The 25370-nt window shown below is 37.7% G+C and overlaps 3 protein-coding genes across 4 annotated transcripts; 1 reads left to right on the top strand and 2 right to left on the bottom strand.

Annotated features, from left to right (window-relative positions):
• Nucleotides 1-199: 199 nt before the first annotated feature.
• Sf3b2 (splicing factor 3b subunit 2) lies at nucleotides 200-13942 on the bottom strand. Of its 2 annotated transcripts, none has more exons than XM_034978136.2 (13): nucleotides 13053-13942; nucleotides 12130-12260; nucleotides 11030-11196; nucleotides 9295-9490; nucleotides 5430-5639; nucleotides 5076-5278; nucleotides 2801-2951; nucleotides 2189-2392; nucleotides 1757-1832; nucleotides 1464-1638; nucleotides 1266-1372; nucleotides 580-776; nucleotides 200-407 (listed from the first exon to the last, which is right to left on the bottom strand). In XM_034978136.2, the coding sequence occupies exons 1-13, from the start codon at nucleotides 13801-13803 to the stop codon at nucleotides 339-341; spliced, it is 2637 nt and encodes an 878-aa protein (XP_034834027.1). In that variant the 5' UTR covers nucleotides 13804-13942; the 3' UTR covers nucleotides 200-338. The 2 variants fall into 2 exon arrangements, with proteins under 2 accessions (XP_034834027.1, XP_034834028.1); XM_034978137.2 differs by having other exon boundaries at nucleotides 12130-12257.
• Nucleotides 13943-18262: 4320 nt separating this feature from the next.
• LOC117990540 (ubiquitin-conjugating enzyme E2 J1-like) lies at nucleotides 18263-20172 on the top strand. Its single transcript, XM_034977988.2, has one exon. The coding sequence runs from the start codon at nucleotides 18443-18445 to the stop codon at nucleotides 19196-19198; it is 756 nt and encodes a 251-aa protein (XP_034833879.1). The 5' UTR covers nucleotides 18263-18442; the 3' UTR covers nucleotides 19199-20172.
• Nucleotides 19345-25104, bottom strand: LOC117990537 (eukaryotic initiation factor 4A-III-like). Its single transcript, XM_034977984.2, is given in 6 exon segments — nucleotides 19345-20998; nucleotides 21416-21670; nucleotides 22126-22348; nucleotides 24271-24606; nucleotides 24683-24803; nucleotides 24805-25104. Coding segments are annotated over 6 exon segments (1218 nt in total). The 5' UTR covers nucleotides 24835-25104; the 3' UTR covers nucleotides 19345-20745.
• Between the last annotated feature and the right edge of the window lie 266 nt (nucleotides 25105-25370).

Genomic DNA, 25370 nt, shown 5'->3' with positions numbered 1-25370 from the left:
AACAAACAAAACGCTATAACATGAAATTAAGTGCCTAATGTAGCCGCCAGCGTGGTACCTATTAGAACTAAAGAGTTCTATAATATGTTACGTGTGACATGGAATCTTCGATCATAAAATAAAAGGTATTGCAGGTGAACTTTTTTAATAGGTCTCGAAGGTTTCGAGAGATAATATGTATTATAAAAAAACTCACAGAAGCTAATACATAAGTGTTTTATTTTCATCAGGTAAAACATATGATACGAACATCCTTAATCACATAATCACTATGCAGTTTACATAAAATATTATACGGTACCTAATTAAAGTTTAAACTTAGACTATTAAACGGACAATTAAAATTTGAATTCCTTGTATTTTTTCGCTTGTTTCGAGTCTGTGTTTTGCTGCCGTTTCCGTTTGTTCTGTAAACAAGGATAATATTTCATTAATATTGTTATTTTTTAGAGAATATTTTTCATATTTTAAAATAAGAGTGGCGGCCGTAAACTAATAAAGATTTATTTTATTTTACCCACATAATTTCCTGATAGATTTTTTTTTAAATGGCAGCCCCAATGTATGTCTATTTTTTACCTTTTGTCTGGCGACGTGGTCAGCAAGCATGTCAGACAGATCTTCCCGTCCTTTAGGCCTCGTCTCTCTTAGATGTCGCTCATACCGCGCCGCTACCGCCTCGGGCTCCAGTTCCAACTCAGATGGATCAAGTGCTACTTCGACGCCGCCCGCTGCCGCTTCGCTCGTAGCCCCGGATGTGCTCACAGCTCTTTTACCTAAACAAAAAAAAAAGGTAGATAGATATAAAAAGATGTTACAGCGTTTATGATGCTGGAATAACGGAACGTACGAGCGTAGCAATAAATGCATTATGCAGCACAAATGAGCAGTTTAGCAATAAATTTTGACGCGTGTGGACTGTGGACGTAACAAGTTCTAATGGCAGTAGTGTGGACTGTGGAGCAACGATAAAATAATGGAGTTCATAAAACTATTTCAGTCCATAATATAATCATTTCTAGAAGATGTTTGAAATCTCTTTTCAACCTTCACCTAAAGTTTCTAGGATTAATCTGTCATTTTAAAATCAATCATTAATTTTCCTTGCAAAAGATTTTTTTTTTCTCCCGGACCCCATCACCTTTTTTCCTTTTCTTGGAGAGAGAGATACCAACAGCATTACCTCCTAGGGTAGTTCCTAGGGCAACATTTCAGCGCAGACTAGCGTGTAGACAAGAAATACTGTTTCATATTTCATCACTTACCAGGATTAGCCGCGTTGATATCGTAGACATGTGTAGATGCCATCATGCCAGCTGTCAGCCCCACGCGCCGCTCCGGCAAAACTTGGTACAACGCAGGAGTGTCACCACTGAAAAAAAAAAAAATCAGAGTTGCCGCATACAGCTTATCTTTGCCAGTCCGAATATGGATAAATAAAAAAAACCATAGATTATACATACCCCTCGGTGTCGGAGTCGAGCTTCTTCTTCCTCAGTTCTATGGTGTCGGGTGTCTCAACACCTGGCGGTACGGAGCTAATGCCGAGCGGTGTGACGAGACCCTCGCCTGGTGTTGCCACTCCGGCCGCCACTTCTCCTTCTCCCGGCTTCTCACCCTCGCCTTCGTCAGATTCCTCTGTTTACAGAAAAATGTATAAATTATAACAATAATACATAACAGTGGAACAATACACAACTTTGTGTACAAAGACTTCACAGAGCTGTTAACTATAATACAATATGGCACCACATACCTTCTTCCGATTCTTCCTCAGATTCAGATTCTAGTTCACCCCACATGGTCCTGTCTATATCCTGATCTTCAGCGTCCTGCAACATCATTTCACTAATTATAGGTTAGCCCTTGTTTAACGTATGTCTATCTATGATATTTATGTCTATCATATTTTATTTTGTATGTCTGTATTCTGCAGGTATTTTTGCATAAGGCAGCCTTAGTTCGTGAGTGTGAATGCGTACATTTGTGCCTAATTGAGTGAGCATGGCGTCAGATGTTTGCTTCCGTACTATTATTCGTACTTATATGTACTAGTTCGTACGCGAGTTCGAGCGCACGATTTCGGTGCGTAAGGGTGCGTGCATTAGTGTGGTGTGTGAGTGAGTTCATGGATGTGATGTATTCAGTATTGTGGATGTGTGTCGAGTGCCTATCCAGACATGCTTACATCCTGCCCCTGGCTCTGGTGGCCGAACACGTCGCCGTAGAGCGGCTTACCAGCCTCGTCGACGGGCGGCTTGCCCCAGCCGCCGGCGTGGTAGCCGAAGGCGCAGCCGTCGGGGATGGGCGCGTTGAGGCCGGGGATTTTGAGGTTGGGGTACGAGGGCGGCGGCCCGTAGCGCTGCTGCGCGATCAGCCACGGCGGCGGGACCTGACAGAACCACAGGGAAGTAAAGTAACACCCATTTAGGGTTGGACAGAGTCCAGAGACGGACATACATACGGCTACTTTTTAGCGGACAAATTCAAAAAGTTCCCGCTGGAATTAAAAAAAAACAAAATTCACGCAGACGAACTAAAAAGTCGCGGGCATCAGCAATTTTTTAAACTATATAGGCTTGCGCTTGACTACAATACAATCACACCAAACAGATGATAAAAAATGATACAGCCTAAGGGATGATTTATGCTAATGCCGTATTGATGAGACACACGACGCCACACGGTGAAGCATAAACTGCTTTATATATAATAATCGTGATGTTTTGAATCCGTGTTAGCATAAATCATCGCTTAGGTGGAGCGCGCCTGCCTAGAAGGTATTTGAAATAAAACCCACCTTATGTGATCCAGGTCCAACTGGCATGCCGAGTGCAGTGCGCAACTCTTCGGAAAGGTCACCTGGCTTCTTCTCACGCAGTCGGGTCTCAAACTCTTTGCCTTCGTAGTACAAATCACCGTGGATTGTCATGCGGGGTTTCGTCTGCCATCTGACCGATTGAATATTGTATAATAACTTTATACTTTATAAAGTGCTTTTAATTATACAACTTTATGAAACATAATATACTAATTGTTAAGTCTTCGAAGACGAAAAAAAGAATAAATAATATGAAAATGAATAAAATAGAAAATGATAGCTCTAATTTCAAGTGTAGCCGTACTTTATGATAATATAGTGGGCTTAAAATAAGTAATCCAATCTGAACACGAGGCGTTTGACTGATACGACCTCCTGGGCGCAGTGGTAAACGCTGTGGTCTTATTAGTGGGAGGTCCCGGGTTCTATTCCCGGCAGGGGTTTGGCTTTGGAATTTTATAATTTCTAAATCTCTGGTCTGGTCTGGTGGCCGTGCCGCCAAGCGATTTAGCGTTCCGGTACGATGCCGTGTAAAAAGCAAAAAATGGGAAGGTTGACACAGAATCTCTGTAAGTTATTTTCCTATAGTTTCAACTCCAGAAAAAGATTGGCGTATAGTTCTTACATTTCACAAGTGCACGTGGCTCATGCTTGTGTTTAAGTTATACCGGGGAAAGTATACAGGTGCGTTTTTTTGCAAGCGATTCCTCGCGGATGATTGGTTCGACAGGCACGCACCTTTACGCAATGTGCTTCAAGTACATGACGTAACCACAAGTAAAGATTTCGGGCGCTCGTGAATTGTAAGAAGTAAGAACCATAACTATTCATTTTATTATAGGTCTTACCTATATTACAAATGTTGTTCCCCAAATGCGACGACCACCTGTAAACCTGAGTAAGGTGAAGAAAACTAACAGGTCCAGTGATTAAACTTGACCAAATGAGATCAAAAAATTACATGAGTGTGTTGAAAACTCTTTTTTTTTATCACATTTTTAGGGTAATAATCATAGGATTAGCAAGCATTCATGAAACAGTGAAAAAGCAGTCTTTTAATAACTTGAAGATGGTATCCCACAGACCAACTTTCGCTTGTTTGGTCTTATTTGCCTCTGCTGAAAATTTATTTTAATTTTAAACTTTTATATAGTCAAAAGCTAGACAAGAACTGTAGACAGTTCACATCACAAAAGTTGAAACTTATTACTTCTCAATTTAAAGGTCACATTTGAAGCGCTTTACAGAACATTGCCACTAGTAGTGTTCGACCGAAGCCGATTGATCGACTATCGCTACAACCTTCGGCCGAAGCCGAAGCTTTAGGTATCACAACCTGAGGGTTTATTAACCCTCAGGTTGTGATCAATAGAACGCACTTTGACTTCGCTCATACAGCTACTTAAGACACTGTTAAAACGAGATAGCGTTATATCGCTGCCATAAATATGTCTTGTTTTAACTGAAACTTTCAGAGTTATCTGAGCAAAGTCAAAGTGCGCTCTGTAGATCTCAACCTAAGAAATTCAGTTCAATATCGGTTAAGAGCGAATAAAATAAGTTTTTTTTAAATTCTTGCGGACGATGTCACGATGTATAGTTGCTCTGGCGTAATATATTTGGAACAACATAATCGCAAAAACAATTTAGCTGGTAGGTAATGATTATTGTTTCCAATTTACGGTTATCTTATAAGTAAGTCAGAAAAGTGCTGCTGTATCTGGCGGCTACGGGATTTGACAAGGAAATGTGAATTGGAGGCAAACACAGTCGATCGGAGACGGTCGAAGTTATACAGGGTATTCAAGAACCTGCCACCTGCAAGAAGAAGCCCAAGAGCGTCTAGTTATAACGTCTCAGTAAAATTGTATCAACGACAGCAGCGCTTGATGTAATTCGTTCCACAGGAACTCATAACATTTTAGTAAGCGCCCGAAGCGCAGTGCACTAAGCGCGCTCCGGGCACCTGTTATAAGCTAGTCCCTGCGATTTGTTTTTTTAAAGAATATTAGCCAATTGCTATGGTATTATTTAATTGCTGACAAATATTCCCCTTTCCTCCAATTATGCGTAAAGCTTGTGCTAGGAGTAGGTACGACAATAGCGCAACGGATGGGATTTGAACCGGCGACCGAAACGGTTTTCAGTCCGCTTTAACCGTTGAGCTATTGAGGCTCTAACCATGAGGATTTGACCAGCCATTTCAGCTTTTGTGATGCAAATTGTACAAACATTTGAGCTAACTAGAACTTACTTGAAGAAAGCATCGTGCAACTTCTGGTAGTCGATATCGATCTTGCCGAGCTTAGGCCGCGAGCGTTCCCGCATCTTGGCCTTGAGCGTCTTGGTCTCCTCCTTGTCTTGCAGGGACGCTCGCATCTCCATGATGCCCGTCTTCTTGATGAAGTCGGGCAGGTCGAACGGCGGCTTCTCTATACCACGCTTGCCTTGCAAATACTGGGTATAAATAAAAATAACATATAGAATATAGGTGACGCTTCGCGCGGCAGTTGCAGTCGTATGTCATGAATGTCATACGAGCTTGGTGGCTATCGTTCAGTGTTAGGCTGGTCTCGGGACCACCTCACCTCACCTCACCTCACCTCACCTTGCGTTTGTAGCACCAGTGTCGCGGCACCTGCACAGTGTTGCGATGCGCCTTCAGCTGCACGAGCAGCTTGGGGTCGCGCGCGGTCACGTCATACATCTCCACTACGTCCGGTCGCGCGACCAGTTGCTTCAACTCGGCGACCGATAGCCGCGACAGCTTTTTCAGCTTGCGCTTAGATAGACGCTCCTTTTCATCCGCTGCGTGTTTCTGCAATCAGTCAATCTTTATTTGACAAAACATAGTAGGTGCAATCAAAGATTTAATAGTTTGAATAACTCATTTATTTCCAACCCAATGGCAGTTCGCACCATCAAATAAGGGCGGCCACGAACAGGGTTTTCGTAGGTAAAAATACTACATAGCCATATGATGTCTTTGGTAGGTACTAAGATATAATGATTACTTATCATAATTATAAAGTACAATGACCTTATTCGCCTAAGAACCAACACACTTAACAATAATTCTTAGCATAATTTATATTCTTTATCCATACTAATATTATAAATGCGAAAGTGTGTCTGTCTGTCTGCTAGCTTTTCACGGCCCATCCGTTCAACCGACTTTGACAAAATTTGGTACAGAGATAGCTTGGATCCCGGGGAAGGACATAGGCTTCATTTTATCCTGGAAGTCCCTACAAGAGACCTATGTCCAGCCCTAGAATAATAAATACTATAGAACGCTGATGAAGTTAGTTTTGTATGAAAACCGCGCGAGCCACTTCGCACACTATCTTAAAGAATCGCGTATTCAGCACACAGCCATCGCGACTCTACTATTGGTCAAAATATTACAAGCAAAAATCGTCTGTATCTTCTTAACGGTAGGGTTGATTTTGAAGTACCATTCAAGTGTTGTATTGCCAGCTATGATAAAAATTTGCACAATAAATATTTTCAGTTCTTAATATCATGTTCCAAGCGTTGATAATTATTGTGCTTATTGTGCAAACATCTGAAAAACATGTTTCACTATATAAAGTACATGTCGCTCGAAGCAATCACTTTAAAAATAATTAATTAAATTATTGTGAAAATTTTTGTACGTCACTGGCAATACACAAGCCACTGACAAATAGTGATGTGTAACAATTGGAAGTCGATATCGATAATAATACTCAATACGTCATAATTATTGGCTATCTTAAAGGGCAGTTAAAGATGGTATGGCATTGTTTAAATTTATTTACATACATGACGATTTCTAACTGACTTTCGAAAAAAAGGTTCTCAACTCGACTTATATGTAGGTATGTTAAATATCAGTCTGTACCTACCTAAGTTACCAATCTTCTCGCTTCAGCCGAGATCCTGTTCTTACAATTTCAAAATCAATAATGGTACCGGAAATGTCTATAATTCAGTTATTCTGTAGAATACCTAGTCAATCCATGATACACCTGTCTTGTTCTGCCAAAGTATAAAATATGCGATCTATTGTTGTCCATCATCATCATGATCAATCCATCGCCGGCTCACTGCAGAGCACGGGTCTCTTCTCAGAGTGAGAAGGGTTTGGTCGTAGTCTATCACGCTGGCCATGTGCGGATTAATAGACTTTATATAAGTATATTGATTGACTAGATAGTTAATAGATCAGTCTGTCAGTCAGGCCGGAGGAAGTCTTATTATATAAATAGATCTACTATTGTTGTATTACTACCTACTATAAATTATGCTATAGTACTTAAACTTTTTTATAACAATAGGTACTACAAGATGTTTAGCCTTTATTAACAAAAATACACTATCGATAAAATTATCGACACACGCAAGCCCAAAATTAAGAGCGTTGACGCGTGGGACCACTTCGCAAGTTCTTTGTTTGTTTAAAAATGAAGGAAATTTTTATATGAATTTGTTTTGTTTGCTGGCCATCTTTTTTTCCCGACCGCAGCGATAATCCTTGAAGATACTTAGTGTATATCCCCTTATAGCAATAGCTTCTAATCTGCCCACAAGAATAGGAACAGAGACGGTATTAAAAGCCTTGGTGAGATCAATAATCACGCCTACTACTTTGTTCTTAGCTTCTATATGATTAACAATTTGATCAGTCAGAAGGTTGATGGCATCTTCTGTAGAGTTTTCCTTCCGGAAACCAAACTGATTCTCAGATAATATTATGTTATGTCTACTCAAGAAGCTGGCTGGCTGGTTGTTCAGAATTTTCTGGATGACATTTGAAAGCATTGTTAGCACTCAGATAGGTCTATAATTTGTAATTAAGGTACTCCGATAAATTTTGTACAATTGTGACTTTTAGGATTTTTTTTCTGAAAGAAAACCTTCAAGCTCTGTGCACATGCAAAGTGTCAAAAAAGAGTTCCATACAAAAATGTTCTAGGGAGCCTTATGAAAATTAAAAATAAATTTTGTATGGATGTGAAGTTTTTTTTCACTGGTTCACAAATCACCAGTGACCCAAGGTGTCGAACATTTTTTGTTTCGTAACCGTCTGTCTGATAGTTTCCAAGAGCCTTAAGGGTATCCTAGTCAGTTTTTCACGTCTGGCTATCTTTATAATCTTGTTGCCCTAGAGTTTTCACTTTTACGCACACGGAAAGTTTGCTCTGCTTGACCACGATACGTGATCATCATTAGCTATGATTGGAAGACTTTTGAAATTGGCACAGCTACGAAAAGTGATTTAGTAGGATTTACTAAAAGACCATGCATAACTGCACAGTTCTTTTTTTTTGTTTTGATATTTCTAGGTCATCTGTAATCAGTCATTGGTATTTTTATGAGTGTGTCAAGAGTTGGGAGAAGGTCATTCCACCGAAAAACTCTTCTCATAAGGCTTTCGGTGGCTTTAGTGCCCACAAGACAGTTCTTATATTCTTCTAAGTGACACTGTCAGACTACTCGTATGGACGTATTCGTATGGATAGCTTGGCCTTATGTTTCTTAGCATTGCTATGTATATTATCTTCTCTTATTGTAGGTATTACGAGATACTCGTGTGTTTCCGATGTTTTAGTAAACCACTAAAACAAACGGGGCTTTGAGTATTTACTGTGTGAAAGACTGAGTTTTGATATCACTGTAGTTTTGTATGTTAGAAATAAATGTCTTTGTTAGAAATAACCAGAGAATGTGTTTATCATATGTGTTTTTCGTGGCTATATGTTAACTAAAGACGCACTGTCGGACTAAAGTCGCACTCAAAATCGTATAATTAGTAAACGTCTTCCGCAAGAATAAGGATTTGATAGGAATATTATTTTTCAATAAAATTAATAATTCATTTGCAATAGATCTTTAAGAAAGGCTTGTTCTTAAATATTTCAATCTTTTTATTCGTTATAACTCCTAATATCTGTAGCACTTCGCACATGAATAATTCCTAAAAAATCGGTAATTGTGTATGAACGCTCTTAACATTGTCAACCGATATAGTTTTTCGAGATTATGCCTCGATCTACAAATATTTTAGTAGATTTTTATCTTATGGACGAAAGAAATTCCTTTATTTACCCGGACTCACATTTTTATTTCGCATACGACTTATAATTACAGTAAAACTCGGCATCTTTTCGAGTTTTGTACGGCAGCTCTAATCACGGTGACAATTGGGCAAAAATGGCCCATAGTAATGTGCTCAAAAGACTTTGATATGAGCGTTTGCTCATATCCGCGGCTCGCCTGCCCCGCCCACATGCTTCATCAAGTAGAGGGGAATTCCAACATCAATGTGTCCAGCAGTGGACATATATCGGTTAATGATGATGACTCAATGTGACTTGTATAAGATTCAATTGCTAAATGTCAAAAATCTCATGTAAGAACTGGGTGTCAGGCCCTGTAAATATTTAGAGAAATAAAATTAAAATGAATTAAACGAAGCAGTAACCAACCTCAACAGCCTCCTCATCAGCTGCAAACTGATCTGTGACCTTCTCTTGGGGCTTGTTCTGCGGTTTAGGCGCATCTTTGCCGGGGTCGTCCTTTGACTCATCCTTCGTCTCTGTGATCTTGAAAGCTTCCAGAATACGATGGAATTGGCGATACATCGGCTCCATCTCGTGAAAATGGATGTTTTCCTGGACATACCTAAATCAATTCATATTATAAGACTATATACTCTGACCAAAATCCACGGAAATAAGTTAGTATAGCGCTCTCTCTTTTTTTTACGTAATCCCATACAAATGACAGAGCCACCAAACTCGGTGGGCGTTAATCATTTTGATACACTAATCAGTAATCGCTCACAAACGAAACTATATGTATTTTCGTATTGAATTTCAAATGTTTTTAATTTAATTTTGAATGTTTTCAAAATATATTTGTGGCCAGATGATGCCCCCGACTTCGTCCGTGTGGAATTAGGTTTTTTAAAAATCCCATGGGAACTCTTCGATTTTCCGGGATAAAAAGTACTAGTCACTCTCCAGGTCCTTATCTATATCTATGGAAAAAATCACGTCAATCCGTTGCACCGTTGCGACGTGATTGAAGGACAAACCAACAAACGAAACACTTTCGCATTTATAATAAGGGTAGGTGATAAGTATAAATATTAGATAACTGCACGCTATCTCTGTGCCAGAGCTGTTGCTCTCTGACAATGTTACATACACAGACACATTCACATCTAATTTATAATAATATAACGTTAGTTTTAGTATACGCAAAACCTGAAAACAGTTTGTTCAGAATCAGTAACAGAATCGATTGCAATCATTTTCACTACAGGTTATATTTTGACCATACAATACTTTAAAATCCTGCAAGTTTGAACACCTAGTTGAATGCACCAGCTGATTCGACTCGTGCGAGCGGGAGCGCGCACAATCGATGCTAGCCGTCCCGTTCCCTCACAGTCACTTGCTTGGGGTATGTTTTTGCGGGACAACGACTCAATACAATTACAAAATGCTTCTTAATTAACTTCGTAAGTTTTCATTACATATTTTAGAAATTTTGTATATTTATTACAAGCGACCCGCCCCAGCTACGCATGGGTGCAACGTAGATACTAATGTGGTTTAATACATTGTTTTCGTGTAACTTTGACCATTTAGGCAGCGCACGCCTCAGCAACTCTCAAATGAGAGGATTTTTTCCGACCTAATTCACATTATTTCAATTTCCCTAGGGATCTCAAATTTTTTGAGAATTAAACTATACCTGTAAACCTTCCTCTTGAATAACTCTATCTATTGGTGAAAACCGCATTAAAATCCGTTTCGTAGTTTAAAAGATCTACGCGTTCATACATACAGACGCGGGAAGCGACTTTATTTTATACTATGTAGAGATTTATGTAAAAATATTCGACACATATTTCGGTTTTTGCGTATACTAAAAAGTTGTATACTTAATCTTATAAAAGTGTGTATCTTTATCTTTTCGTGGGCATCAGCTAGTCTATACTAAATATAGAAAATAAAATATAGCCTAATGTCACTCAGGAATAATGTATGGTGAAAGAATTTTCAAAATCGGTTCAGTAGTTCCAGAGATTACTTCAAACAAACTCACAAACTTTACCTCTTTATGATATTAATAATCTAGAATCTAGATGATAAAGTTAACAATCAAGCATCTACAAAAATATTATGTAGTTTAGTTAAGTAAATAACTAACTCAATTTCAACTTCTTTGTCGTTTTCCTTGTCGCTAGACTTCTTGTCGCTTGATTTCTGATTCTTTGTGTTGACCGTCTCCTGCTTTGCGGTTTCTTTACGCTTCTGTTTGGCGACCTTCTTCTTTTTCTTCTTTCGTTTGTTTTTATTTGCTTTGTTGGCTTGAGCCTGGAGATTCAAAGACAGGTATTTAACATGAGATCTAAACATTTTTTCGAAACTGGAGTATTTTAGTCAACCATGTTGTACTTTAAAATTATACAACGTGTTTGACTAAATGACTAGATTAGATTTATTCATCTATTGCATTGCATGATTGTAGGTACATGTAACAATCTGCCATTGAATGTTTTTGAAAAACTATATGTACTTAATAGATGAAGAAACCAAGGTAGTTTTTATTTTGATTATACAGGGTGTAACAAGAACGCTAGCAAAAACTTAGCGTTATTGTTATACTACCTAAACACAATCCAATTATAAGTCAGCCACGTCTCATCTCACATCGAGATGACGTCACTTGCAGCTCGAAACTTCAGTCTATTGCTGACTTCACTAAATTAGCAATTTGTGGGACTTATACCAATAACAAGTTCACCTCATTTTGTAGTTTTAGTGATTTAGTATTTTTCAAACCCACAATGTATAGCGTGCAAAACTCGGGTCAATGCGCCGCCTGTGACACAGCATTAACTCCGAGTGGCCTACTTCCGGAACTTTCGCTGAACTCTAGCGTCAGTCAGATGATTTATTTGCAATATATGGTGAAATTTTACAAAATCTAGGAATTTTTTTCGCGTTTTTTTTTTGTGGTATCATATCACTGATCATCAGTATCGCTGGCAAAACCTAAGACAGGTTTATCACCTGTCTTTGTTTTTGCCAGCGTTCTGGTTACACCCTGTATTATGCATTGTTTAAATCTATCTCGCACAGCTCAAACTAATAGACAGATCGGGCTGAAATTTGGCATGGGGATATCCGCTAAGAAAGGATTTTTGCAAAATTCATTCCCTTAAAGTAAAATTGAGGTTCGAAATTTGTGTAGTCCAAGCGGACGAAGTCGCGGGCATATGCTACTTGTAAATAGATTAGTTTTACCTCTTGTTTGGAAATAACAGGTGGCATTGGTGCTTCAGGCATGTTGTCGTCGTCCGAGTCCCCTTCCTCCTCTGCATCATACTCTGTGCTGATCACGGGTGCAGGTGGGGCTTGCATTTGCTTGCTGGCTGCTGCAAAAGCTTATTATTATCATATAATACACTTGCACTCATAAAAATAGATAAACTTCCATACATGTTACATAAATACATATTGGGTGGGTGATTACCCCCGGCAGTGGAGACCAAGTCAAATCGGGGGTCAAGTCAAAACTTTCATGGAACCACAGTCACCTCAGATGGTGAGCGAGGCTGACTGGGATCAGCCCATTCGCAGATATGATGATTGGGATGGTTTGAGTGCACTCCACATGCCACATGTCGGAAGCTTCGTGAGCCAGATCAAGATACTTCCGTGTTACAACTTATCATTATTATTAGTAATAGTTATTTCGAAATTACAGATAGACACTTACTATAGATATAGATAGACTAAGCTGCTTTCGCTATTGCTTAATAATATGAAATTATTTTTTTATTTTTTTATAATTTGGGAATTTATAATTTCTAAATTCCAGTATGACGCTTAAAACCGAAAATAGGTATGGATTAGGTAAAACTGCCAAGCTACCCTGCTTCCATCTTAGACTGCATCATCACTTACCACCAGGTGCAATCACAGGCAAGGGCTATAGAGATTCTAAATAAGTCTCTAAACTTGAGTAATTTTCAGCTATGGCTGGTTGTCAATATAGTAGGTATGCCAAATAAGAACCAATATGAATTTAATTCAACTATCACTCTTTCCAAGTTAGCCTGATTTTACTTAAGACACCACCTTCATTTACTGCCAGAGGGGATCACAGAAAAAATATATTAACTATCTGTATAATTATATTGTTTACAGTAAGCCTTAATATTTACCTTTTTCATTGTCATTTCCTAATGCAGCCTGTCTTTGATCCTTGTATGCTAGGGCTTCTTCTAAAGCTTTGGGCAATATCACACCACCTGTACCTGCGGGTGCTTGGGGTTTATTTCTAAACTCTTCAGGTGTATCTATCTTCATGGTCAATAAAGAAGGTAAAGATGAGCCAGGAGGCAGGGCTGAATCATTGTCGTCTTGGTCATCATCATCGTCTCTATCGTCAATGTGGTCATCCCAGCCGGGAGGACCATCTCCTCTTCCCTGATGTCCCCACCCTGGTGGCCCGGACGGTGGTCCTTGTGCTTCCCAAGGCGCCATTCCGGGACCCATATTCGGTGGAGGCCCCATACCAGGTGGGCCCATATCCATTGCTGGATTAAAATTACCCTTCATATTCGGTCCTCCAAGCATCATGCCCGGCGGCATTCGCGGCGGCATCCCCGGTGGTCCCATCGGCCCCATCCCCATTCCTGGAGGAGGCCCCATCCCAGGTGGAGGCGGGGGCCCCATACCGGGTGGACCCATGCCCATCATACCCGGTGGAGGACCCATGTTGGGAGGGGGCATATTTGGGGGGCCACCGGTCGAACTAACCGGGGGCATCACTCCCGGAGGCCCTACAGGTGGTGGAGGCATCCCTCCTGGCACCATAGGTGGCGGTGGCATAGGGGGAAAACTTGACATGCCTGGCGGTCCCATCGGCCCACTGTTGGCGGAACCGGTGCCGGGTGGCCCGTGACCGTCCATACCGTGATTCTTGACACAATAAAGACTATTTATTAAGTAAACTCAATTAAAATAAAGTTTAATCATGGAATATCAATTTATAATAACAATAACAAATAGTGAGAGGTTATAGCGTTGACCAGGGTCATCAATCTTAGAACAAATAGCATGGTACTTCAATTCATTTAGTACCAAAAGGCAATAGCAGACCGCGCTACTGTGACTGGACAAATTCGATATATTATTCTGTGGTCAAGGCATCCCATGTTTAATTTTTCTACCAAATTGGTAGTTTAGTTTACATTAACATATTTGCATTTTAAAGAAAAAAATATTCTCTAACCATTAATTTCTATTTACCAATATTTTATTTGGTTCTACCTTTGGTATGTATCATTGATTTAATAAATATTCTTCAAAATAAAATCAATTCAGACAATTTTTTGCTATTGATATGGTAGAAATTGGGTAAACAACCTGGTCTGTGCTGGCGGACGTAATGTTTTCTGATTTTGCTATTTTCAATACCTTTTGTAACTATTTAAAGCCAGTTTTATTGATTTCACGCTACGTCAGGGTCATCAATCTTAGAACAAATAGCATGGTACTTCAATTCATTTAGTACCAAAAGTCAATAGCAGACCGCGCTACTGTGACTGGACAAATTCGATATATTATTCTGTGGTCAAGGCATCCCATGTTTAATTTTTCTACCAAATTGGTAGTTTAGTTTACATTAACATATTTGTATTTTAAAGAAAAAAATAGTCTCTAACCATTAATTTCTATTTACCAATATTTTATTTGGTTCTACCTTTGGTATGTATCATTGATTTAATAAATATTCTTGAAAATAAAATTGTCAGACAATTTTTTGCTATTGATATGGTAGAAATTGGGCAAACAACCTGGTCTATGCTGGCGGTCGTAATGTTTTCTGATTTTGCTATTTTCAATACCTTTTGTAACTATTTAAAGCCAGTTTTTAGTGATTTCACGCTACGTTTAGCAAACCAGTGAACCTAACCCACGCTAAGTAAGCTGTCAGAGATTCTAGTGTTTTGAGACCAAAGAAATTTTAAGTTTTCCGTACCCATGTTTGAAACAGAGACTTCCAGTGTTTTGAGACAGGACTCCAGTGTTTTGAGACAGAACTCCAGTGTTTATTTACGAGACAGGACTCCAGTATAGTTGTAGTTAGGTGCTAGTTAAGTTTAGTGAACATTTCTTACAAGAGGGGCTGTATTCCAGGCTGTTCAGGTTCACTGCAGGTTTGTAAATGCCATTGTAATACCGTCATAGGTATCTACTTTAATCCTTGAATGCAATTTTTATTAAATTCCTTGAACTTGATGACAATATGGTTCACGCATAGGTTTTTCTTTAAGTATTGGGCGTTCCGATCCAGTGATAGATTCTCTTGACGATTCGAAAGCACCTATTTACAAGTTTATTTGAATAAAGAAGTAGGTATTTCTTTAGTTTTTCTAGACCAAATTCCTATCATGATCAACACATCGCTGGCTCACTACAGAGCACGGGTCACTTCTTAGAGTGAGAAGGGGTTTAGCCATAGTCTACCACACTGGCCATGTGCGCATTGGTAGACTTCACACCCTTTGATAACATTATGGAGAACTTTCAGGCATGCAGGTTTAGTGATATTTAATTAGTTAAAACACACAACTCCGAAAAGTTAGAGGTGCATGCCCTAGATTGAACCCCCGACCTCAGATTAGATGTGATTAGATTAATTGAGTCAGATTTAGTGAACATGTTATGAACTTGTGACCATACTAAGATACTCATATTTTTACTTTTCAGGTTTAGAAAATGTCCTGCATGAATTTCCAAATCGTGCAAAAGATTTGGATCTTTTTATGACCTGGATTCATAATATTGATATCTTGAAACTAAACTACTCGGCACCAGACCCCAGTCCTCAGGCAACTTTATAAACTGTTTTAGGATAAGGAAGAGTGATTAGGATTAATTTTGGTAAAAATAAAGATTAGAATCCAAAAATTTCTATTATTTAAAAATATGTGTTCAGATTAATTATTATTATAGATTTTTTTTAAATTTACATGATATGTTAAATTGTAAGGGAGTCAAATATTAATAAATAATTAATCTGAACACAATCCTACCTTCCATAGCAGTCCTATATGTATGTATTATATGTATAGGTATGAACCTATAAAGCAGTCTATATATATATATATAGGTAGGTATGTACATATTATGAATATTAGTTCCATTCGTCAGATACAGATGGCGCTACTAAGCTGTTGCCACTATTAGCTCGCGAGATAGTACTCTATTTCCATATGTTAAAAGTACTCTGTGCGCTACGTTTAGCAAACCAGTGAACCTAACCCACGCTAAGTAAGCTGTCAGAGATTCTAGTGTTTTGAGACCAAAGAAATTTTAAGTTTTCCGTACCCATGTTTGAAACAGGACTCCAGTGTTTTGAGACAGAACTCCAGTGTTTATTTACGAGACAGGACTCCAGTATAGTTGTAGTTAGGTACTAGTTAAGTTTAGTGAACATTTCTTACAAGAGGGGCTGTATTCCAGGCTGTTCAGGTTCACTGCAGGTTTGTAAATGCCATTGTAATACCGTCATATCTACTTTAATCCTTGAATGCAATTTTTATTAAATTCCTTGAACTTGATGACAATATGGTTCACGCATAGGTTTTTCTTTAAGTATTGGGCGTTCCGATCCAGTGATAGATTCTCTTGACGATTCGAAAGCACCTATTTACAAGTTTATTTGAATAAAGAAGTAGGTATTTCTTTAGTTTTTCTAGACCAAATTCCTATCATGATCAACACATCGCTGGCTCACTACAGAGCACGGGTCACTTCTTAGAGTGAGAAGGGGTTTAGCCATAGTCTACCACACTGGCCATGTGCGGATTGGTAGACTTCACACCCTTTGATAACATTATGGAGAACTTTCAGGCATGCAGGTTTCCTCACGATGTTTTCCTTCACCGTTAAAGCAAGTGATATTTAATTAGTTAAAACACACAACTCCGAAAAGTTAGAGGTGCATGCCCTAGATTGAACCCCCGACCTCAGATTAGATGTGATTAGATTAATTGAGTCAGATTTAGTGAACATGTTATGAACTTGTGACCATACTAAGATACTCATATTTTTACTTTTCAGGTTTAGAAAATGTCCTGCATGAATTTCCAAATCGTGCAAAAGATTTGGATCGTTTTATGACCTGGATTCATAATATTGATATCTTGAAACTAAACTACTCGGCACCAGACCCCAGTCCTCAGGCAACTTTATAAACTGTTTTAGGATAAGGAAGAGTGATTAGGATTAATTTTGGTAAAAATAAAGATTAGAATCAAAAATTTCTATTATTTAAAAATATGTGTTCAGATTAATTATTATAGATTTTTTTTAAATTTACATGATAATATGTTAAATTGTAAGGGAGTCAAATACTAATAAATAATTAATCTGAACACAATCCTACCTTCCATAGCAGTCCTATATGTATGTATTATATGTATAGGTATGAACCTATAAAGCAGTCTATATATAGGTAGGTATGTACATATTATAAATATTAGTTCCATTCGTCAGATACAGATGGCGCTACTAAGCTGTTGCCACTATTAGCTCGCGAGATAGTACTCTATTTCCATATGTTAAAAGTACTCTGTGGCGTTGACAACACTGACAATCTCAGACCAGGGGGGAGACACTTTCATACAGTTGGATAATTTATAAAGATAGTACTGCCATCTGTTCCTTGGGTCCGCAAACTTTTCGACAAACAGACATTTTCCCTATATATTATAATACTCTTTGTCTCAGACTAAAGAATTGCTAAAGAATTCTTAATTACAAAGTACTCTGTGATTCTTAATCTGAGGCACATCTGAGGTTGACAATAGTTGAATCACAGACTAATGAGTTGAATGAATTGATCCATACACAGACGAATAGAATATATAGGATATCCATAGACAATTTGATTCATACAGTGCGACAAGGCTATCTTGGCGCGTGACAAAAAACGGAACTAACGTCCCCTTTGTTCTTGTTTGAATAGGTATTCGTATTCGTAAGCCTATGCTTTGGCTTTGCTATGTTCAGCGCCCGCCCTGTCAATGTCATTCAAGTACCAAGAGAGCCTTGTCCCATTGTATGTGGCAAGTACCTATAGTGGATTGGTATCTATGATTTCAACATTTGTGCGGCATTGATTGGTCAAACCATCAAACCCCTAGATTACACAATACTTTATGGTAGCTAAAAAAAGCGAGAGGTCGGACTACACTGTGGTCCAATCTCTCACTCTCATTCGGCAGTCGAAGTGGGATAGCGATAAGTATTTTCTTCCGAGTAGATATGAGTGGACATCTGTGTACGAGTGACTTATCCATAGTAGGTCTATTTCATAGAGATTCATCCAAGGTCTATTTTATATAGATTCATGGCATGTTTGTCACAGATTGAGATTGTTGTTTCTGTTGTTTTTGATTTTGTCATAGATATTTTGTGAATTCGTCATTATTTTCCATAACACTTAAAATTTTATCAGATTTTTCTGTTTCATGTTCTCTCAAATTAGGAAGTAAATACTTGCTGGTGCAATTTATTCGAAGGAGTAATTGTTTTCAATATGACAGAAAAGTACAACACGAAATGTCCTGGAGTAAAACGCCTTATGCGAGAGGCTATGGAATTAGCAGAGGCCACTGAAGAATATTGTGCAAGACCCCTTGAAGATAATTTATTTGAGTGGCACTTTACTGTACGTGGCCCGAGTGGAACCGATTTCGAGGGTGGCATATACCATGGCAGGATATTGTTGCCGAAAGAGTATCCTATGCATCCTCCTCATATTATACTATTGACTCCAAACGGCAGGTTTGAAATTAATAAGAAAATTTGCTTATCAATTTCTGGTCATCATCCGGAAACCTGGCAGCCATCCTGGTCGATACGAACAGCGTTGTTGGCACTAATTGCTTTTATGCCTACCCCAGCTGAAGGAACTATCGGATCACTAGATTACACTCCAGCTGAAAGAATAGCCCTTGCAAAGAAATCTACTAGTTGGGCATGTCCACAGTGCGGTGATATTACAGTTCTTTTCTCTTCGACTGCTGCACAGCCACCAACAGAAGAGGAGCAGACTGTACTCAACCAGATAGCATTTAAAGGTGAGGAGGAGCAAGCAACAAAGCCTCCAGTGGAGCTTGTTCCTGAACCCCAGAACATACAGTTCACACCACAGGTGCTGGAGTCATCAGATTCGTCTACTAGTTTCTTGGATCAATTAACAGAAATTCTTGTGGCACTTCTAGTAGGTGCAATAGGAATATTTGTATATAGGCGTTGGAACGCTTATGGTGTCACTGACTCTGAATTGTAGATAAATTGTATTAAGATGTGTATTATATTATAGAAGTTAAAATTTATTAGTCATGGGAATTGCAACTAAAATGAAACTATTCTAACATATTTTTTTTTACTTTGTGATAAAACATTTAATAGTTATAACTTTATTTACTTACTATTGCCTGGACTGTAACAGTATACTGATATACAATAAGTAATATTATATATGTCTATTTCAGCATTGTAGTGTTTTAAGGGTTCCATACCTCAATCAAACGTAAGCAAGTCAAACACATGTAAGAGGAAAAATCTGAAAACTGTGAATTTGTGGTAACATTACAAAAAAAAATTAAAATGTGTTCATGAAAAAATAGGGTTTTCAACTTTCAAATTAAGATTAATATACCAAATGGGGTATCAATGCAAGGGCTTTACTTGTACATTCTTTTTAGGCCGGTTTTTTAATTGAATATATTAATTCATTTTGACTTTGTGCCTTATGAGGGTTAGAGGCATATAATTTACCAAATAATTTTAACCTTGTAATCATCACGTTTTGATTTAGTAGATGGAATTATTTATTTTTTTATTTTTGTTGTAGCTTTTAAACATTACATAGGTCCAGAATAGATGATAGAATGATTAAATTGCAATTCTTTAGTTAAGAATAACTTTATGTTACGTTATAAATTGGAATATGCATAAGAGTATATTTCTCATTAATTAGGACAACCAAAAATTTAATAAAAAAACAAAACAAATTCTTATTTTTAGTCTTGTTTTTTATTTTAACTAATATTTCACACTATTGTAAAATAATTACTATAGTAGGTATAATAACATTCCAAGAGCTTAGCTTTGAATATTAAAATTTTTGGTGACCATAAAATGTAATACAATATAATTTATACCTAGGTGTAGATTCAACTATTTTATTCACTTATTTTATAAAAATCGCTGTGCTTGTTGTGTAAAATAAAATTTGTAAATTAAAGAAAAAGATTTTAATACTTGTTTCATTGAGGTAGAGGTTCTGTTACGTTAAAGAAAAAAATTAAAATATTTTTATCCAATTAAACTTTTACTACTTTTGAATCATCAAACGCATCTACTATAATTTATACTATCAATGTTACGACGCGATACGCCGTATCGTATTGAGGAAATACTGATGGTATTGAAAGTAATGTGTATTGCAATGTATCCAGATGTTCTTGAAATCCTGCGATCAAAGAATTCAAAGAATCGCGCGAGACAGTATTGATAGTGAAACACCCATGCAGACGATAATCTATTGTTCTTGGAGGACAATGATTCAAATGATGATGATGGACTTACAGTACTGCAGATAATCATGTAAAAATGATTAACTTATGTCCTCTACGGACAATAGCCCGTCGTTTGCCTAAGCTCTAAAGAAAGTTTAAAAATATTTTTTTTTAAAGTTTATTCAAGAATTGTCATTATTTTCTATGAATATGTAACAGTTTACAGAATAGGTGACTTCCACCACAAGATGTGCTCCAACCTGATTATTGCTTGTTGCATATTTTTATCACAATATAAAGAGCTACTAAATAATTAAATTAAATCTGCTACATTCATAGGCATTTCGTCAATTTGTGTTGAGTAGTACTGTTCAATATCTCTCAGGATCCTGATGTCATCAGACTTGACAAAGTTGATGGCCACACCCTTGCGTCCAAAACGACCCGAGCGACCAATCCTGTGAATATACAATTCACGATTGTTGGGCAAGTCGTAGTTGATAACTAAGGACACTTGCTGTACATCTATTCCCCTGGCCCATACATCTGTTGTGATGAGAACTCGACTGAAAATTAAAAAATTTACATTATTTGTGTTATGGTTGTTTTGCCTAGAAATTAAATATTGTTATTCTTAAACTGACAGCTAGGAGGTACCCCTCCTACCAGATTTTTTTTCTCAGATTATAGAACTTTGTCAACTACTATCAGATGATTACCAACTTATTACCACAATTAATATTCTTTCTGTTAGCAGTACCCTTATTATAAATGCGAAAGTGTGTTTCTTTGTTGGTTTGTCCTTCAATCACGCCGCAACGGATTGGCGTGATTTTTTGCATGGGTATAGATAAAGACTTGGAGTGACATAGGCTACTGTTTATCCCGGAAAATTTAAGAGTTCCCACAGGATTTATGAAAAACCTAATTCCAAGCGGACGAAGTCGCGGGCATCAGCTAGTTAGAAAATATAAGATATTTACCTTTGTCCTGATCGAAACTCTTTCATGATATTATCTCTCTCCTTCTGTGGCATGTCACCGTGCATGGAGCTCACTGTAAAGTTTGCTTCTTGCATCTTCTGGGTGAGCCAGTCTACCTTTCTCTTAGTGTTACAGAAGATCACAGCTTGAGTGATTGTCAGAGTGTCATACAAGTCACAGAGTGTGTCAAATTTCCACTCCTCACGTTCAACAGCAACAAAGAACTGTTTGATACCTTCCAGTGTCAACTCGTCACTGAAAATAATAGTTTATTGCTAAATCAATCTCAGAAATTTTACAGTTAATGGAAATAATATTAACACATTACAACAATAATATCACTACCCATATTATGAATATGTAGGTATTTGTCTGTTGGTTTGTCTTTCAACCATGTTGCAACAGAGCAACAGATTAAATATTTTATCCCAAAAATCAAGTCAGATCAGTGTCCCCTAGATTTTTAAAAACGGAATCCATGCAGACCAAACTGGGCATCAGCTAGTTTATTATGTATTAAGCTGATACATCCAGGCTTTTCTAGGGTGGCCTTTTTTTTTACATAGGAATCTAAAATCTTCATACAATACTCATACTATTTAGTGTTAGGTTTAAAACATCTAACCTCAAGTCAAGGGCTAAATTGCTAAAATAGTGTAAACCTGATTAAGTTCTGGAACCATGCTAGGACAACCTAGATTAATATTTACCGTTTGACAAGAATCCTAATAGGATCAGTCATAAACTTGGATGTCATTTCAAGTATCTCATGGGGCAATGTAGCAGAGATTAGCACAACTTGAGTGGCCGGTGGCAGGTATCTGTAGACATCATAGATCTGCTCCTTGAATCCCTTGTTCAACATCTCGTCTGCCTCATCAAGTACCAACATTTTGATTGATCTGGTACGCAGCACACGCCTCCTTATCATGTCTAAAAAAGGTATTTTTATTGTAATAGATCAAAGAATGTTAGGCATTTGGAAAACACTTATGATGTAGACTCATCAGCAAAAGTGGCCTAGTCTAAATACATAAAAGGAAAAGCTGACTGATTGACTGATCTATCAACGCACAGCTCAAACTACTGGACGGATCGGGCTGAAATTTGGAATGCAGATAGCTATCTATTATGACGTAGGCATCTGCTAAGAAAGGATTTTTGATAATTCAGCCCCTAAGGGGGTGAAATAGGCGTTTGAAATTTATGTAGTCCACACGGACGAAGTTGCGAGCATAAGCTAGTCTATTATAAATAATAGACATGTGTCCGCTATAGCTTAACTTAACTGAAAACCGCTGCCATGCCTTTAGCGTACCATAGCGTTATTGTCGTAGCTAGCAACGGTTAACAGATATCATCTATGACGAACCACCTGACAACGCAACGCTGCCAACTGGCAACTGACAATGCATTGTTTGGTTTTTTGGTAACTAGAAACGCAATAATTATGCCTTCTCTTTCTTTCTTTCACTGAAAGCTGAGAAGGAGCGGTTATTGGCTAATGGCTATTGGCTAATGGCTACCGGCTTAGTAACTTAACTAAGAACATTTTACGAAAATTGATAAACCAAAAACGACCTTATGTCTATTACACTAAGGCGCTAATTTGTTTGGTTAACTGTTCAAGTACTTGTCCATTAAGGTTTGATCTATCAAGCTTATTACAGTTAAGCCTTAGACTAATAAAAATAAGGTCGTTTTTTGTTTATCAATCTTTGTGAAATGTTGTTGGTTAACTTGACTGTGGCAAACTATCCGTGCAAGCGTCCAATATAGTTTGACCTCAATGATCATGATAATTAAACTTTGCTGATATGAACTTAAGGTTGTGATTACTTCACGATTTTCATGAAAGTAAAATTGATTTTATTTTAGTGAAATATGCGCGCGCAGATCAGGTGGTGTTATGGCGCGTTTGTTTGTTTTGACTTTTGATGAAAGTTTTAATACCTAATTAGATAGTTTGAGCGGTGTTTGTATTCAGTAAATACTAAAGTTTTGTCTTGAGATATTGCTTTGTTTTATTTAGGTAGCTTTTGCCTGTAGTGTGGGTGATATTGACGATTGACTATAATTTGTAAATAACTTAGTAGGTGTATAAAATTGTAAAAAGGTGTTAAGATAAAAAATAAAGTTTTAATAGTTTTAGGTACTTAAGTGATATAATTAGTGTTGTACAAAACTTTGATTAAACGTTTTTGAAAATTGTGCTAGTCCTAAGCCTAGAAAAGCATGAAGGGAAATCGTCAATATTATTCTAATGCACTTACACGACTTGAAACTTTAGCCATACCTACAGACGGATTCGATACGGCAGCTAACTAAGTTACTACTTACTACAAACAAAAACGGTGCGCATATTAAATTAGTTGAAACACAGCTTTGATACCGATACTAGGCAACTGTTATCAATAGCGCTATTGTAACTAAATAGCGGTTTAATAACCGTGGCCAGAAATAGCCAATAACGCCCATCTTTAATAAATAATAATGTAATGTACCTACTTGTCAACAGACTGAGGTGAATTAGCAAATCATTCCGCTGGATATAAATTGAGAATAGCAATCGGCTCTACATACTGTAATTTTATTTATATATTTTACATTGTCAAATTTTTAAAAATTGTTTATTTATTTTATTTGCAGCTGCAAAATTGCTAACAAAATTTTGTCAGGCCAGGTATTTTTCGGTTGACCTTAATGCAAATGATTTTATTCTATCCAGCAAATTTTTAATTGAACAAAATATGTATCTGCCAAACTTGAATTAAAATAGATACCTACCTTTTCATTTAAATTAATATGAATGATACAATACTTACTGGGAATATAAAATCATCAAAATTGCTTACCAAAAACACGTCCGGGGGTTCCAGAAACAACATGCTGACCATAATCCAACTTCCTTATATCCTCACCAAGGTTTGTGCCTCCAATACAAGCATGACACTGAACATTCATGAAGTCGCCCAATGCAAGGATGACCTTCTGAATCTGTGTTGCCAACTCCCTGGTCGGTGACAACACTAACACCTGAGTTTCACGGAGAGTTGTGTCCAAGGACTGCAAAATCGATATTGAAAAAGTAGCCGTTTTACCGGTACCGGACTGTGCTTGCGCTATCACGTCTCGACCTTTGACTATAGGTTGAATACTCCTTTGCTGAATTGCTGACGGCTTTTCAAAACCTATAAAAAAATTAATTACTTAGTCTCAGATTTCATGTTGTATGATACGGTTTTTAACAGTGAATTACCTACTTACCGTAAGTGTATATTCCTCTCAATAACTCATCGCGGAGACCCATGGAATCGAATGTTGGGATGACTTCCACATCTTCGCTGGTGTCGAATTCAACGTTCGACAAATCTTCCGATATGATTTTTTCGATTAAATGATACTTCCGATGCCGTCATTTTCCTTCCTTCGTGTAAAGAATTAGGCAGGCAAAACTTTCTAAAACAATGACTTAAAAAAACCGTGTCAAGAAAATATTATTTGCACGCAACGCAATTCAACTCCGGCAAGGTGGCCCAGGAAACTCGACCAATATTCTTTTAACCTAATTGTTAAGTCTACAATCAGCAATAATGTTAAGAGCACTTTTGAAGATTTGAAGCAATTGAAGCTCAGGTCGGTTGGAAAATCATCAGATTCACAGGAAAACGCTGGCGCTGCTTTTGGCGTGTAGGTACCACCGATGTTGGGGAAAACAATATGGCGTCACTCACTCAACCACAGATCACTATACTATAAGTATATACTAGTCTAGGCAGTAGACTAGACTAGAGCACTCACTCAAAGAGTACCTATATAATCACCACTCACTGGCTCAACTCAACTCGTAGACTGAGTAAAAATCTAGACAAAGGAACGTTTGCTTTCTCATTCACACTAAAAAGAGAGCACAGATAAAATTACTAATGTGATATACAAAGACGCAGCTAACCTA

This window comes from Maniola hyperantus, chromosome 18 (assembly GCF_902806685.2).
Source record: "Maniola hyperantus chromosome 18, iAphHyp1.2, whole genome shotgun sequence".
In the NCBI taxonomy this organism is placed as follows: Eukaryota; Metazoa; Arthropoda; class Insecta; order Lepidoptera; family Nymphalidae; genus Maniola; species Maniola hyperantus.
The sequence above is the reverse complement of the archived record's forward strand: the minus strand, read 5'-3'. Positions and strand labels throughout refer to the sequence as shown.